Source organism: Aphelocoma coerulescens, chromosome 14, assembly GCF_041296385.1.
Source record: "Aphelocoma coerulescens isolate FSJ_1873_10779 chromosome 14, UR_Acoe_1.0, whole genome shotgun sequence".
NCBI classification, from domain to species: Eukaryota; Metazoa; Chordata; class Aves; order Passeriformes; family Corvidae; genus Aphelocoma; species Aphelocoma coerulescens.
Window position 1 is genome coordinate 8,086,367 of NC_091028.1, and position 14,453 is coordinate 8,100,819.

General features: G+C 41.2%; 1 protein-coding gene across 1 annotated transcript; it reads left to right on the forward strand.

The window, feature by feature from the left end:
• The first annotated feature begins 960 nt into the window (after nt 1-960).
• RRN3 (RRN3 homolog, RNA polymerase I transcription factor) lies at nt 961-12,771 on the forward strand. The gene is made up of 18 exons (XM_069029643.1): nt 961-1,078; nt 1,206-1,309; nt 1,797-1,853; nt 2,694-2,783; nt 2,871-3,000; nt 3,441-3,500; nt 3,961-4,024; nt 4,505-4,574; nt 6,698-6,796; nt 7,404-7,499; nt 7,948-8,083; nt 8,852-8,982; nt 9,618-9,748; nt 10,548-10,732; nt 11,019-11,127; nt 11,566-11,718; nt 11,923-12,010; nt 12,394-12,771. The coding sequence occupies exons 2-18, from the start codon at nt 1,217-1,219 to the stop codon at nt 12,550-12,552; spliced, it is 1,851 nt and encodes a 616-aa protein (XP_068885744.1). The 5' UTR covers nt 961-1,078; nt 1,206-1,216; the 3' UTR covers nt 12,553-12,771.
• The last annotated feature ends 1,682 nt before the right edge of the window (nt 12,772-14,453 follow it).

Below are 14,453 nucleotides of genomic sequence, written 5' to 3' on the forward strand. Positions count from 1 at the left end.
ATTTGTTTAGATTTTTGGCCCTCTTTAATCTCAACTAAGTTGTTCGGACCATTTAGTTTATCCCTTCGGATTGCAGTTTTTAGTTGATAACCCTTGCTGTCCAGGCTGGCCGTGCCCTTGGTGTCACCTGTGCTGTGAGGGGCTGCCCGCGGCTCTCACCGCTCGGGAGGAGCTGCCCAAGGGGTCGGGGAGCGCTCGCTTGTGAACGAACCCGGGATGGGATCGCTCCACCGTGGCGCTGGGGATAAATCTGGAATTCTGCTTCCCTGCGGTCGGCTCACGCACCGCGGGAGTGGGAGAGCTACCGGGAGTCAGTGTTAAAACCGGAACGGTGACGACAGTAGAGCTCCCCGGTCCTCTTGCCCGGCTTCATCCCCGCGTACGGGGCGGGAAACGCCCTCTCCGTGCCCCTGCCCGGCTCCCTTGGTCCGCCCGCACCACGGCGGGCGGGGGCAGCGGCGCGGCTGCTCCTTCTCGGAGCAGTCCCGGCTCGCTGGGGCCGCCCGGCGGTGCCGCTCCCCGCCCGCTCGCTGGGGCCGCCCGGCGGTGCCGCTCCGCGCCCGCTCGCTGGGGCCGCCCGGCGGTGCCGCTCCGTCCCGGCTCGCTGGGGCCGCCCGGCGGTGCCGCTCCGCGCCCGCTCGCTGGGGCCGCCCGGCGGTGCCGCTCCCCGCCCGCTCAGTGGGGCCGCCCGGCGGTGCCGCTCCGTCCCGGCTCGCTGGGGCCGCCCGGCGGTGCCGCTCCGCGCCCGCTCGCTGGGGCCGCCCGGCGGGGCCGCTCCGCGCCCGCTCAGTGGGGCCGCCCGGCGGTGCCGCTCCGCGCCCGCTCGCTGGGGCCGCCCGGCGGTGCCGCTCCGTCCCGGCTCGCTGGGGCCGCCCGGCGGTGCCGCTCCCCGCCCGCTCGCTGGGGCCGCCCGGCGGTGCCGCGGGGCGGTGCGAGGGGCGGGCCGCCCGGCGCTGTTTCCGCCCGGCCGCGCTGTTTCCGCCGGAGCGGCATGTGGCGGTGCGGGCAGCCGGGACGCGCCGGGCGCGGGGTGCGGCGCCGCGGGCCCCGATAGCGGGGGCGCGGCCGCCACCGCAAGGCAAGGAGGGACGGTGGGGGGACCCTCGGGACGGGGAGCGGCTCCTGCGGCTGTCCCTGCTGAGGAGAGCGCCCGAGGGGTGCCCCGGGCCTCCGAACGGTGCTCACGCGGCTTCCCCTCCCCGCAGGTGTCGTGACCATGCTGGGAGCGGACGAGTTCATCAGCTCCCCGCCCAGGAAGACTGTGCGGTTCGGGGGGACCCTGACGGAGATTCTGCTCAAGTACGAAAAGGTGACTGCGGCTTCTCGGGGGCCTGCGCTGCGTCCGGGCTGCTGGCTCCTGGGGTCATTCCGCGAGAAGACTCGTTTCGCCTTACGCAAGACCGCGTCTGAAGGCTTAGGGAAAAAAACTGAAGGCAGCTGAGCGTTGTAGGCTTGTGCCAGGCGGTGTTGCTGTGTGAGTGAAAAGATTTCCCCCGTGAGTCAACCTCAGTGGCTGGGTGGATGTAAAGTCTGGCTTATGCCAAAGTGTGCACAGGGATCCAGCTGTGTCTGCAGGGAGAGCAGCTGAAAATGAGCCAGCAGCCTCGGTTGTCTTCTGGGACAGCACCCTGTTACTGCTGCTGCAGCCTTCCTGAGCTGCCTTGCCTCTCTTGTGTTCTTGATGTACCTGTTCAGCAATAGTTGGTTGTTCAGATACATTAATGAAATTGGTATTTTTTACTGAAGAAAAAAAAAAAGAGAAAGTAATTTCTTTTTTTTTTTGTTTCCCCTGCTAGGGCGATACCACGGATTTTGAGTTGTTAAAGCATCAGCTGTCAGATCCAGACATAAAGGTAAGACTTTGATAGTCAGGGGTCTGATGATTTAAATTTTGTCTGAGTGTTATCACCAGATAAGTCATTCTGGTGCTTTCACAAATTCTTTGCTTTAAACATTTAAATTGTATTTAACAGCTTTTTTCTTTGCGGAAACCATCAGAATTTTTAAAATTGTCTATTTATACACATACATATATGCAGGATCTTCATAAACGGTGTCTCATGCTTACTGACTCTGCTGTACCCTTTGAGTCTGTTCCAGATACCATCTTTTCAGGTCACTGATGCTTGATTATAGAGACACTTCTGTAGATCAAACTGTGGTTTCTGACTTTCATAGCCTTTAAGTTGCATCGAATTTTACCTTCTGTTCCCACTAACTCTTGTTTCATTATGCAGTAACATAGATATGCATTTAGTAGTTATACCCAGAAGTATTGTTTCATAGCTCTTCTGTACAGCTACAAGTACCCACTACATTTGCTGTTTCAAGACTTGAATGTCCCTTCTGCTTTAACTAGAGCAGAAGAGAAAAGAAAATTAAGATGGAATGCCATTTTTTTAAGTTCTTTTATGTTCTGTATGAGTGAGATTTCATGCCTTGCTCAGTCTGACTGAAGCATTCCAGGCAGGCTGTTGGTTTAGGAGTTGACATGAATGTATTCTGCTTTCAAGAGCTTTCATTGGTGAGGACACAAACTTAAAGAAATTCCTTTCATATTAGTGTGAAAACAATTTGTATTAATCTTTGACTTGTAAACAATTAATCTTTGACTTGTAAGGATTTTGTTATTTTCTGCTCATAGGTAATACTGTTTATTTGAATAGCTACCTGTTTTTTCTGCTTATTTTAAGGATGCCCAGATCATTAATTGGCTGCATGAATTTCGAGCTTCTGTTGCATATTTGACCAAAGAGCTTGAACAACTGGTCAGCATTTTGCTGGTAAATATCTGTTTGCTACATGGGAAGATTAAGGGTTCAGTACTAAAAACATCCTTCTTTGACATCTTGATCTTTGCTTACTTTTAGAAGCTGCCATGGTTGAGAAGGAGCCGAGAGGTAGTGGAAGAATATCTGGGCTTTCTTGGCAATCTGGTGTCAGCACAAACTGTCCATCTCAGGCCATGCCTCCGGATGATCGTGTCACAGTTTGTCCCTCGTGAGTTACTTCTCTCTTAATCTTCTTTGTTTGCTTATCAAAATCCCTAGATAGATAAGGTCTGTATAAATATAATCCATGACACAATTAATTATTGGGTTATTGAATTTTTTCATGTTGATTGTGATACAGATGGTTTTCTGTACCTAGATTTTAGAAGACATATTCTTGTTGCTAATACAGATCCTATTCTGAAGATGCCTTGGAAATGGATGAACTGTATAATATTTTTACTACTAAAGAACCAAAAGCTGAAGTGAGGATTATTTTAGATGTTCTCAAGAACCTCCTGGTTCTGTAAATAAAAGTCTTTAAGAAATTCTTGTCGCTAATTTTGATGCTTTAGTCGTGGTGGAGACTGTTGTCCAGTGTGTTTGCTGTTGAATTTGTTACCTATAAGATTTATACAATTTTGATATAATAATCTCACTCTTTGCTAGCTCGAATAACCATCAGAGAAGATGATGTGGATATTTCAGATTCTGATGATGATGATGAAAGTGAGTATAAAGGATATATGTATGCTGCTGTAGTGCCTTTACTAAAAAAGTATACAGTGCATGTTGCTCCTTTTTTACAAAATTAATTGGGCTGAGGTAAAGTAAAACATCAAGAAACATCCTTAAATTCCCAAGTCAAAGACTCTCTTGTACTCAAGTCAATGGTGTGCTGACCCACTCCTCATTACTTTCAAAATATTCCTGTTAGTGCAGTATCTGCAGGAATAGAATGCATAGGAAAACATTCCTAGTCCTAGATTGTTTCAAAGCCAAAGAAAAGTTAAGAGTTGCTTGGTTTCCATTTTATTTACCTCAATGTACACCCCCCCAAAATAACATTTTGGCCAATGCAGTTTCCTTGGGAATCTTTCAACTGTGTAGTTGATACAAAGTGGTTTTACTGGTTCCTGATTTAGTTTTCTGTAACCAAGTGCATAAGAAGCCTTTTTTCTTTCTCTAGATGTTTCTGAAAACTTTGATACATGCCACAGAGCATTGCAAACTGTAGCAAGATATGTTCCTTCGTAAGTATAGAATCCCTTGGGTTTGTGTGTTCTTTCCTTGAAGATTTAAAGCTTGTGAACTGATGGGTTTTTGCCCCTCTTAATTGGAAGTATAATACTTTGTTTCATTGCATGGTTTTTCCCAGTATTCACTAAGTGGTAGAATGCTATATATAAACATTATGAAATTTCTGTCAGGCATCAGCAGCTGAAAATCCTGTTAACAGAAATGAGAAGTAGGAAAAGTGGTGTTGATAGTGGCTTCTATATTCTTCTCTAGTCCATAGTGATATTTGAAGTGGCTTCTAACAAGTGCATTGTGAAAATTTGCTGCTTATTATCTGTCCAGGGATCCTTGCCAAACTACATTTTATATAATTGCTTACCTTAAAATAAAGTTACTGAGACATAAGGTTATTCCAGTATGTCTTTAGAGTGCTGGAGTTCAATGTTTGCAAACCTATAACTTTTAGGTCTGATTTTCTTTAAAATTAATTATAGGACTCCACAGTTTCTCATGCCGATACTTGTGGAATTCTTCCCTTTCATTAATAAATCGGAAAGAACTCTGGTAAGAGCTGTGACTATTTTTGTTGATTTGTTCACCTGTTTTTCTAAATATATAAATGTCATGTATAGTACTACAACTGATTTGATGGCAGTCAATGCAGATTTTTGAAGAGTACTGTTATATAGATATAATAATTATATATGTAATAACCATGTATAGTGTTGTGTCTGTTTAGTGTAAGGCTGTCCAAGCATTCTGAATTCCTTTTGCATAAGCATTGTGCTCATCTTTAATGACATCACTGCATATCTTTTCCACAGGATTGCTTTCTTAATTAATGCACACCATGGACCTCTTTGACGAGGAGTCTCAGGGTTGTGCAGTAGGGAGACCTGTCTCGTTTGTTATCTGTGGATGCTAAAAGGCAGGAGCAGAGAAATTTTCCAGCTCTGTAGCATTTGTGCAGTTTTTCCTTTCTCCTGCTTTAGCTGAGAAACAGAGAAATCCAGCTTCTCACAGCTTCTCTGTGAAAGCTTTCGTTCTCATGCGAACTGGATGGATAATAGTTTGTAAGAATGTAAGCTATTTCTACACCTGCAAGTTGTTGTGGAAACTGTAGAATTGTTTTCAGTCTTGTGAGAATAATATTTGGAAATGGGTGTCTTACTGCTCAGCCTGTCACCTTGAGAGGTGGTGAGTGAATAAGCCAATGATGTAATTTCTTTATTGCAAACTATACTATAAAAGATGAGCTATTCATTAAATGAGGTCTTAGCTCTGCTTTGGCCATATCCTTAAACCTGGACCTGTGTCGTGATTTCGTCGTTCTCTGGGAATAACAGTGACAGTTATCAACCCTGAAAAGTCTTTGTCAGAGGAACAGAGGGTTTGATAAGCAAACAAGAGACAATGGACATTACAGGCGAAATCCAAATCACCAGGAGTGTAAAGCCCTAAGTTGTTTTATTACAACTTTGGTGTAGTGCTTGTGTGCTGAAAAACAAGCTGGAAACTTTTGACAGGTTATGGCTCTTGTTTGATCTTTATATTTACTTGTTCCAGCTTGATATGTTGGCACTTTATGTTACAGAATGGCAAAGCCTCGCTCCTCCAGCCAAGTTCAGTTGAAGCTGTGTTTCGAACTCATCAAGTACTGAAAAATCCCCAAAGTTCTTTATATACCTTGCAATTTTTTTAAAATTTATGTTTTTGTTGTTGTTGTCTTAATGCAAATAACTTTAAGCACCAGCTCCCTATCTGTAAAATGGGGGGATAATAGCTCTTAAATGGTATTAGGAGATTTATTTACTTACTTAGCAGCTCGGTGAGGAACAAGATGTGAAGAAATGCATAGCTGTTTTCAGGGCAGAGCTCAAATGAAGTGTAATAAAATATCGTCCATGCATTGTTAAATATTTCCAGTTTATACCTTCTCATTAAACTATCTCCATCCATTTTATGTACTGGCCAAGCCTGTGGAAAAATGAGCAAGATGGCCTGTGGAAAAATCATATGTGCTCATGTAATTAAAGGTTGTGTTATAATGCATATTCACAAACAGACTATGGTGTACTTAAGTGTTGGCACTTTACCTGATTTTATGCACTGACTTGACAGTTTTGCTTTGTGAAAGTTGCAACGTTGTCATTTGTACATATTTGTGTACACATGGGTGGGCCCATGCATGCTCACAAAACTTGTCTGTCAAGCTGCTTGATTTATAATCAGAATGACTGAAGAGGCCTAGCTGTGCAATTTAGAATTTTTGCTGGTATATTATAATAATCTGAAATAAAGATGCATTGGGTCTCATTTCAAGCAGTTCTACTATAGCTGATTCTAGATACAGTGAGGCATATGCTTCAGTTTCCTAAAGAAAGTTTAGACATAAACTCCTGTGAAAATGAATAGCTTCTCTTATAGAAGCTTCACACTCTATCTAGAGGCAGTGGGGAAAATTTGCATGGAAATAGAAGATTAAGCAGTTAATGGTGACACAGCTTAACTACTGAAAGTTAATGTTTATTTTATACATGAACTTATTCTTGATTTAACACAGTATGTTTAAACCTATTTCTGGGTCTTTAGATAAGAAATTAAGAGACTTGTTTTCTAGAAGTCCTTTGCAGAAATTTGACTTTCTGTTAACATTATTATGGATATCAGTTAATTTTGTGTTTTAGGAATGTTATGTCCATAACCTACTGCGAGTTACAGTGTACCTTCCAACTCTGAGGCTTCAAATTCTGGAGCTTATTGTTGAAAAGCTGCTGAAGTTGGATGTAAGTTTATTTTGTGTTATCTTTTATGGAAGGTCGGTGTTAAAATACACTGAGTAGGAAATGAAATATGCTTCAGTTCAGGCTTGACAAAAAATATGCTTGTAATCATGAGTATAAACCCAGTCAAATTTACACTCCATTCCCAGAATAAAGATGTTCCCACACCTGAGGGTAACTGTATGGTGTGTACTGTTATACCCTGCCTGGAATCTCTGCCAGAATCCAAATAACTTTTGTTCTGTGGTGATCAGTGCTAATGTGCAGAGAATGTGCTTCCCTTTGTGTGGTTGATTGGTCGTGTCATCTCTTTGAAGTAAAAGGATTTACAGTCCTAAAAAAAGACAGGAGTGTAGCACTATAAATCATCACAGCTTTTTGCCTTTTGGAACAGTCTGGGGAGAGCTTATGTTGGGGAGGTAAAGTTTCAGAAAGTTTGGAGTGTGCATTTGTGTATGGCACATCATGTAGTCCCTTTTAAAATGTTTATTTAGTCCAGGACAAAATCTTGTTGAGAACTTACTCATGTCTTTTATATGAATAATAAGAAAACCAATTTCATATTATTGTAATGGTTTTATAGAAATTAATTTCTTGTTTGCAATTGTAGGTTAGCACTCCACAGCAAGATATCGAAGATGCTGAAGAAACTGCTAATAACTGTGCTAGTGAGGAAAAATCTACAGAGGAGGGACTTTTTGATATGGTTGGCTATCTTGTTCTATTAAAATTTTTTTCAGTAAAATTTTCACTTCTGAGGTGGCTGTGAGCTAAATGTAGGAATTCATTACTGCTTTGTTGTTACTGCACTACACACAGCTCTTGAAACCTGAACAGCTGATAAATGATAAATGTGTTCTCAGGTATTGACTTTATTCGTGTAAACACCCAGTGTACATCCAGCAAATCAACTTCATTATGTAAAAACACAAGCATTTGTGCCATACAGCTAGTTAAAGAATTCATGGTACTTGGCTTAGTGTGCAAAAATTTGCTTATACTGTATAATGGGATACTGCTTTGCTAAAAAAAAAAAAAAAAAAAGATGAAACTTTAGCATGTTTCTGAAAGATAAATTTAGTTTCACTTTTTCTGTAATTACTGTCTCTGTGATTTGTGTATATAAGAGCTGCATGTGCCATTTTATCTACCAGGAGGAAGATGAAGACAGAAAAGGAAACAAAGTTGTCTCTCCCAGTATTGAGAGAATGGCCCATCCACTGGCAGAGCGCCTGGACATCCTGATGACCATCCTGTTTTCCTATATTAAAGATGTTTGCCACGTGGATGGTGAGAACACTTTCTCTGTAACCAAATTTGTTGTTTTGCTAAGGAAGAAACACATAAGAGGAGTTCTTGCTTTCTGTGTTGCAAGATAGAGCAGAACTCTGCCATTATCAGCCTGTAGTCCACATTCCTGCCTCTGCCCAGGTACTGGGAGAGGTAAAGTTAGGACTTCAAAGGTTTAGTCTTCACTTGGAGACATTCTGATTCCATTAATATGATACTGTATCCTAACTGTAGAAGGATATAAATGTTTTTATTATTTGCTCTACCTGAGTGTTAGAGTTATGGATCCTTTCAACATCACAACGTAGATCAAAACAACCAGACACATTAATCAATTGGCTTTGTTACAGGGAAAAAAATATATTTCACTGTTATGTATGAAGGGTTTGAATTCCTTAGATTTATGTATTTAAAACAATATTTAGAAACCATTATGCTGTATCTTCCCCACGTAAGTCAGGTGATTTATTTCTTAGTGGTTCTTTTCTTGCTCTTCTGAGTGAACACATTATTGCAAAGTTTGCATGTCTAATGGCTTTGTATGTGTGCAAAGTCACACAGAGAGATTCTTCATTTACACCACCTTAAAAGGCAGTAGAACTGAACACCTGGATTTTTAGAAGTCAGATCAACTGGGAAGTCAGGTTGGCAGTTTTTCTTTACATATTTCTTACTGGTGTAGAAAGATATAAAATACCACTTCTGCAGCACGAGGGTGGGGAAAAAGCCCTGAAATGGCTCATTTTGTTCTGTTTCTTTGTTGTGTAGGCAAGCTCAACATCAGCAACACAAAGGATTTGTATCGGGATTTAGTTTCTGTTTTTGACAAGCTCATTTTACCAACCCATGCTTCGTGTCACATACAGTATTTCATGTTTTACATCTGTAGCTTTAAATTGGTGAGTAAAAACTGGTTTTAAAATGCAGCGTCCTCTGTCATTTCTGCGCCCTTGATTTGGTTTTTTTTTTACAAAATAGTTGTTCTCTGCTGTAATTCTACTCTGAAGATAGCAAGTACATCAGGATTCATTAGTATCTTTGCTTTCTTTTCCTTCTCTGTTATTCTTTTCTTTTTTTTATGGTTGCTCTCCCCATGTTGTTCATAAACCACTTACAGATGGAATCTTAGCAAGTGTGAAGGAACAAACTTGCTTAAAACTGATCTCTTTTACAAGAATCAGTTGGACTCTTGCACCCAAGACATGGTGTGCATGTTTCTTCAGCATCCCAAAACTATCTCAAAGATGCTGTTAGCTCTTTGATTTGAAAATCCTGTCTGCTGTTTGTTGTTCCCCCACCCCTCCATTTTCCCATCTCTCTCAACAAACTGTTGTTGTTTCTTTTACAACTAAGTATAGAAAAAGAGAAATGAGTGCTCTTCCATCGTGTGTAGGAATAGTTATTTACTGCAGTTATAGGTAGATGTTTTTAATGGTTTGGTTATGGAAATTATGGGAGTTGAGTGTTAGGAATCTATCACTTAAACAGTGTTACCAGTATAACAACTCACAATTTCTATGTATCTTTTTTCCAGGGATTGGCTGAAGCATTTTTAGACCATCTTTGGAAGAAACTGCAGGATCCAAACAATCCTTCAGTAATCAGGCAGACCGCTGGGAGTTATATTGGCAGCTTCTTGGCAAGAGCTAAATTTATTCCCATTGTGTAAGTTGTTGTCATACATGAGCAGAACCAAGCAATTCCTGCTACTGTGGAGCTTAAGTACAGAATTGGTCTTCTACTCCCACTGCTTTGCCACTAAGCCTGAATCAAGAGTCTTTGATTGTTCTTTCAACAATACTGGTTCAGTATTGTCTTGAAGTTTCCAGGAAAGTTTTGCATGTACAGGATGCAGACTGATGACTGCTGAGGTTCATGACTTGTTGTTTAAGGCTTCACTTACCAAGAAGTGCTGAGCATGGGTAGGTTGTGCTGACTTCAGGCAGAGTCATGGATTCCCAGTGTATCTGGTGGTCAGAAGCAGATATTTTTAGTACCCAATACTAGGCATTTTATGCAGGCTCTGAAATGGGGAAGTAATTTGTTCTAGTATTTTGATACAGAAGAGTTAAAATGTCTTCTTTTTTATGTACACATTCTATATTTTTATGCTGTTCAGGATGGTGACTTTAACACTGGAGATAGTTGGATATTGGAATTACCTGGTGGACATGGGTGGCATTGCTCTGTACTACCTGTAGCCAAGGATTTTAATTGTTTACTGTGTGTTCGTGGATTCATCTCATCTGGCACCCTGTGCTTTCACTGAGAGGGGTTTTCAGTACAGATTGATGCATTTTATGCTGAGATAAAGGAGAAGACTCATAACAGAATCATTTTTTTATGAAGAGATTTTCTTACTGATGTTTTTATAACCACTGAGATTCTTGAATATTTGTTTAACATCGTTTCTGCACCATTCCAGGTGTTATTTTTACACTTCTTTTTTCTCCTTGCACTACAGTACTGTAAAAGCATGTCTGGATCTTCTGGTGAACTGGTTGCATAAATACATTGATAATCAGGATACAGGAGCTAATGCCTACTGTGATGTAGCTCTCCATGGGCCATTCTATTCTACGTGTCAGGCAGTGTTCTATACCCTTATTTTCCGTCATAAACAACTTCTGGATGGAAATTTAAGGAAAGGTGAGTATAATATGTTTGAAAGGATTCATTAGAAGTTTTACTGTTGCTGTGTTTTGTAGTGGTCAATTCAGTCAAGTATCTGATTGCAAGTTTATGTTGTTGTGCTCTAAATAAAAGGAGGTGGCCTGTACACATGTTGAGGCCAGACCTCCACTGTGAGAGTGCCCTAGGATGTGCTTCTGTGGTGGTGTGCAGAGTGCAGGCTTGTCACACTGGAAATTCTTAGAAATTAAGTTCAGTTTATATGATACCTAACCTATATTCGCCCATTGTTCTTATTTTGAAGGTCTGGCATATCTGCAGAGTTTAAATTTTGAACGCATTGTCATGTGTCAGCTAAACCCCCTGAAGATTTGTATCCCTTCTGTTGTCAACTTGTTTGCTGCCATTACCAGGTACCTACTCATTTACTTCAATTTCAGCTTGGTGCAGATTTTATGTGTATCTAAAACCAGCACAGGGTTTTGTTAGGCACAGTATTGAATATTATCTGAGGCATAACACTGCCCATATTCTAGGTGTGATAAGTTTATTCCTAGTTTCAATTTATTTCCTAGTTTATTCCTCAGTTTCAATGAGATCCTGCAGTACTATGAAATGGATTGCTTTGTGTTGGAGCCAGTGTGGCTGTACCTGGAATAAAGTTTATAGGAGCTTAGAGGAAGAGAACAGACTCCTTACCTTATGACTATCTTGCAAACTCCTAATATCAGCTGGAAAATGGAAGAGAGATGTTTGTTAAAAAATAACTTTGTGTTTTCATACGATCCATCTGAAATCCTTGCTTTGGGTGTGCCAGAAGTGCTTATCTTCTCTTTGTTCCCTTTTTAAAGGAAATACCAGTTGGTGTTCTGCTACACGATTATTGAGAGGAACAACAGGCAGTTCATCCCTGTTGTGCGGAGCGGCACAGGCGGGGACCTTGTGCAGACCTGCACCAACCCCCTCGACAGCTTCTTCCCCTTTGACCCCTACATACTCAAAAGGTAGAATTAAAAAGTAAACAACACCTTTGTGCCTTCTAGAAAATACATGTACAACCTGTAGCAGTGTTTCTGCTGCTCACTTTTCTCCCTGATCCTAAGTATCTTTCATGTTCTGCATTTTAACCAGACTGTCAAAGGTTTAAATTAAAATGTACCCCTACTGCATATACAAGAACTCATTCGTTGCTCTGTTTCCTCTCTCAGATCAAAGAAGACTATTGATCCAATGTATCAGTTCTGGGAAGAGCTGAGTGCTGAAGATCTTGAGAATCTGAAGAAACCCATTAAAAAGGTAGTCTTCCCTGATCCAAACACAGTTCAGCTATCAGCTGCTTTTATTGCAGAATATTTTTTTAAGTAGATAAGGGTGCACTATACATTTAGGGGGAACTGTGACTGAAATTTGGAAGCTTTAGGAATCTCTCCATTCTTGCCTTGAGAGCACTTTTCCCTCTTCTGCAGCACAGGAGCCGTGTTGTGCTCAGAAAATGGACATGATGATGTCACTGGGAAATCCACCCTGTAGAAGTGATTTAGTTCCCATATTTCATAATCAGAGTACATCTAATTCTTTTACCATTCCAGCTGGTCATGACAATCACAGTGTAAATCCAGGTCTCTATTAAGATTTGGCAGTATCTTCTTGCTCTCACTGATCCTTTTAAATTTTTGCAGGGTACTTCTGAAGATGAAGATGATGACTTTTTGAAAGGAGAAACCCCTCAAAATGATGGTGTGGTTGAAATTGCTCCAAATTCTTACGAGTCCAACACACGGAGCCCTGTGAGCAGCATTGGCTCCCCTGCAGACTGTTACGTGCCGTACCCACTGTGACATGGACAACCAGAAGGGAAAAGGTTGAAAATTGTGTGCAATGTTTTGCTCTGGAAAGAGACTTGAGCTCAACTTTCCAAACTGGCAAATGTTTAAGTAACTACATTTAAGAAAAATTACTGTTTCTTCGTCATCAGATTTCTACAGATATGTTATAGTAAAGTCGTATGTTGCTAGAAAAGCTGAGAGAATAAATAGGGTGATATTTTACAAATTTCACATTGAAATGGTTTTTATGACTTAGAAGGATTTTTTTTTTTTTTTAATAATTTTTTCTGACTCTTCAAAACTTTGTTTACTAATGTTTCTCTACAAGGTTTTATATATCAGGGGTGAAATTCTGGTGTTTGCCAGAATTCCACTGTCAGTGCTCTGACTGATGGCTCTTCTTGAGTTGGTTTCAAAGTAATGGTGTAATCTCTCAATAGGCAGGGCGTGAATCCAGTCTGACAGTGGTTCTTCTACACACATCTCCTCAGCTTTTCCTGTCTGTAGAACCATACTTGGTGAAGCCACTTGCTAGTGGGAAGTGTACTCAGACAGAAAGCATTATCCTTCCTTAAATCTGTAGCTGACACACACCTTTCCCAGCTATGAAAGTTCAGACATGTAAACGTGATGGTTGTTGGAAGTGTTGAAAATGAGGAAGTAGCTGAAAGTATTACTTGTAGATAGTTTTCTTTGTGGTGCTTGTGAAGCACTCTGAGACAGGTATTTATTTGCAGGATTTGAAGTCTATATGTGAATGCTGAAAATAGAAAAAAAAAATCTTCCCTTGTGCAAAGGAAGTGATGGTGTCAGTGGTATCCTTGTGTTGTCCATGTGTCTGTCAGTCAGTGTAGAGTTTCTCTACAGAGGTTTCTTGTCTTCTTTTCATGGTTGCTGTTTTAGATTTGAGTAAGAATATAAACAATGGGAAAAAATAAATGTTATTTGTGCAACATTTAGTTGAAAATTTTATGCATTTGGGACTAAACTCTTAATTGCCCTTCGTTAGATCTGAACTTAGAGGCTTTCAAGACAACATTTTTATCTGGAGCCAATAAAGTTTGATGTAAACAGTGCAATTCTTAACATGCTTGAGAAAACCACATTTCTCTATGTAACTGAGGTGCCCTCTATGTAGCCTGACTTCTCAGAGTTGGGGTGTTCAATCTGACAGACTGCAGGAATGAATTTTGGGGATGATACTGCAAAGTGCATCAGTGGATCTGTTCATCACTGTATAAACTGAGAGGTTTTGGTTTTAACTGTAGTCCTCTTTATTGTCAGTCCTGAGTAATAAACAATAGATTTCCATCTGAAATAATTGCATTTTCTCATGGCATGGAAGAACCCTCAGATCAACAGCAAGGAAAACATCTTTTGAAAGATGCCTTTCAGACACTACTTCCAAAATGAGGCTGTGAAAACCTTCCCAGTTGTAATACCGGGTACATGATTCAGGAGCTTCCACATATCATTAAAAGCAAAAAAAAAACCACCCTTAAGTGTAATGTGCAGACATTGAACTTAAACAGTTTTAACTTGTTCTGGAACCTGTGGTGTGACAGCTCTGGTTTGCTCTGTAATTGCAGGCAGGTGTGCTGGCAGGTGCTGGTGTTTTGCTAAAGGGACTTTGTAAATACCAACAGCTGTGAGAGGAATGCTCATCCCGAGGTGCAATTTTGTCTCACCTGAGAAATGCAATGTATCTTTTGAAGAAAGCATTTATTCTGGTATAGAACCATGAAGTCATAGAATAGCCTGGGTTGATGTCTTAGGTTGCAATGTAAGGTGTAACCAAAAGTATGTATTCTATCACCATCTTCATAAGCTGTTCAAAGCAGGTGGGGCGGTGTTCTTTATCTCTTCCATGACACACCCCTGGGAACCCCTCCGAGGGATATCTTCTGCTAAAG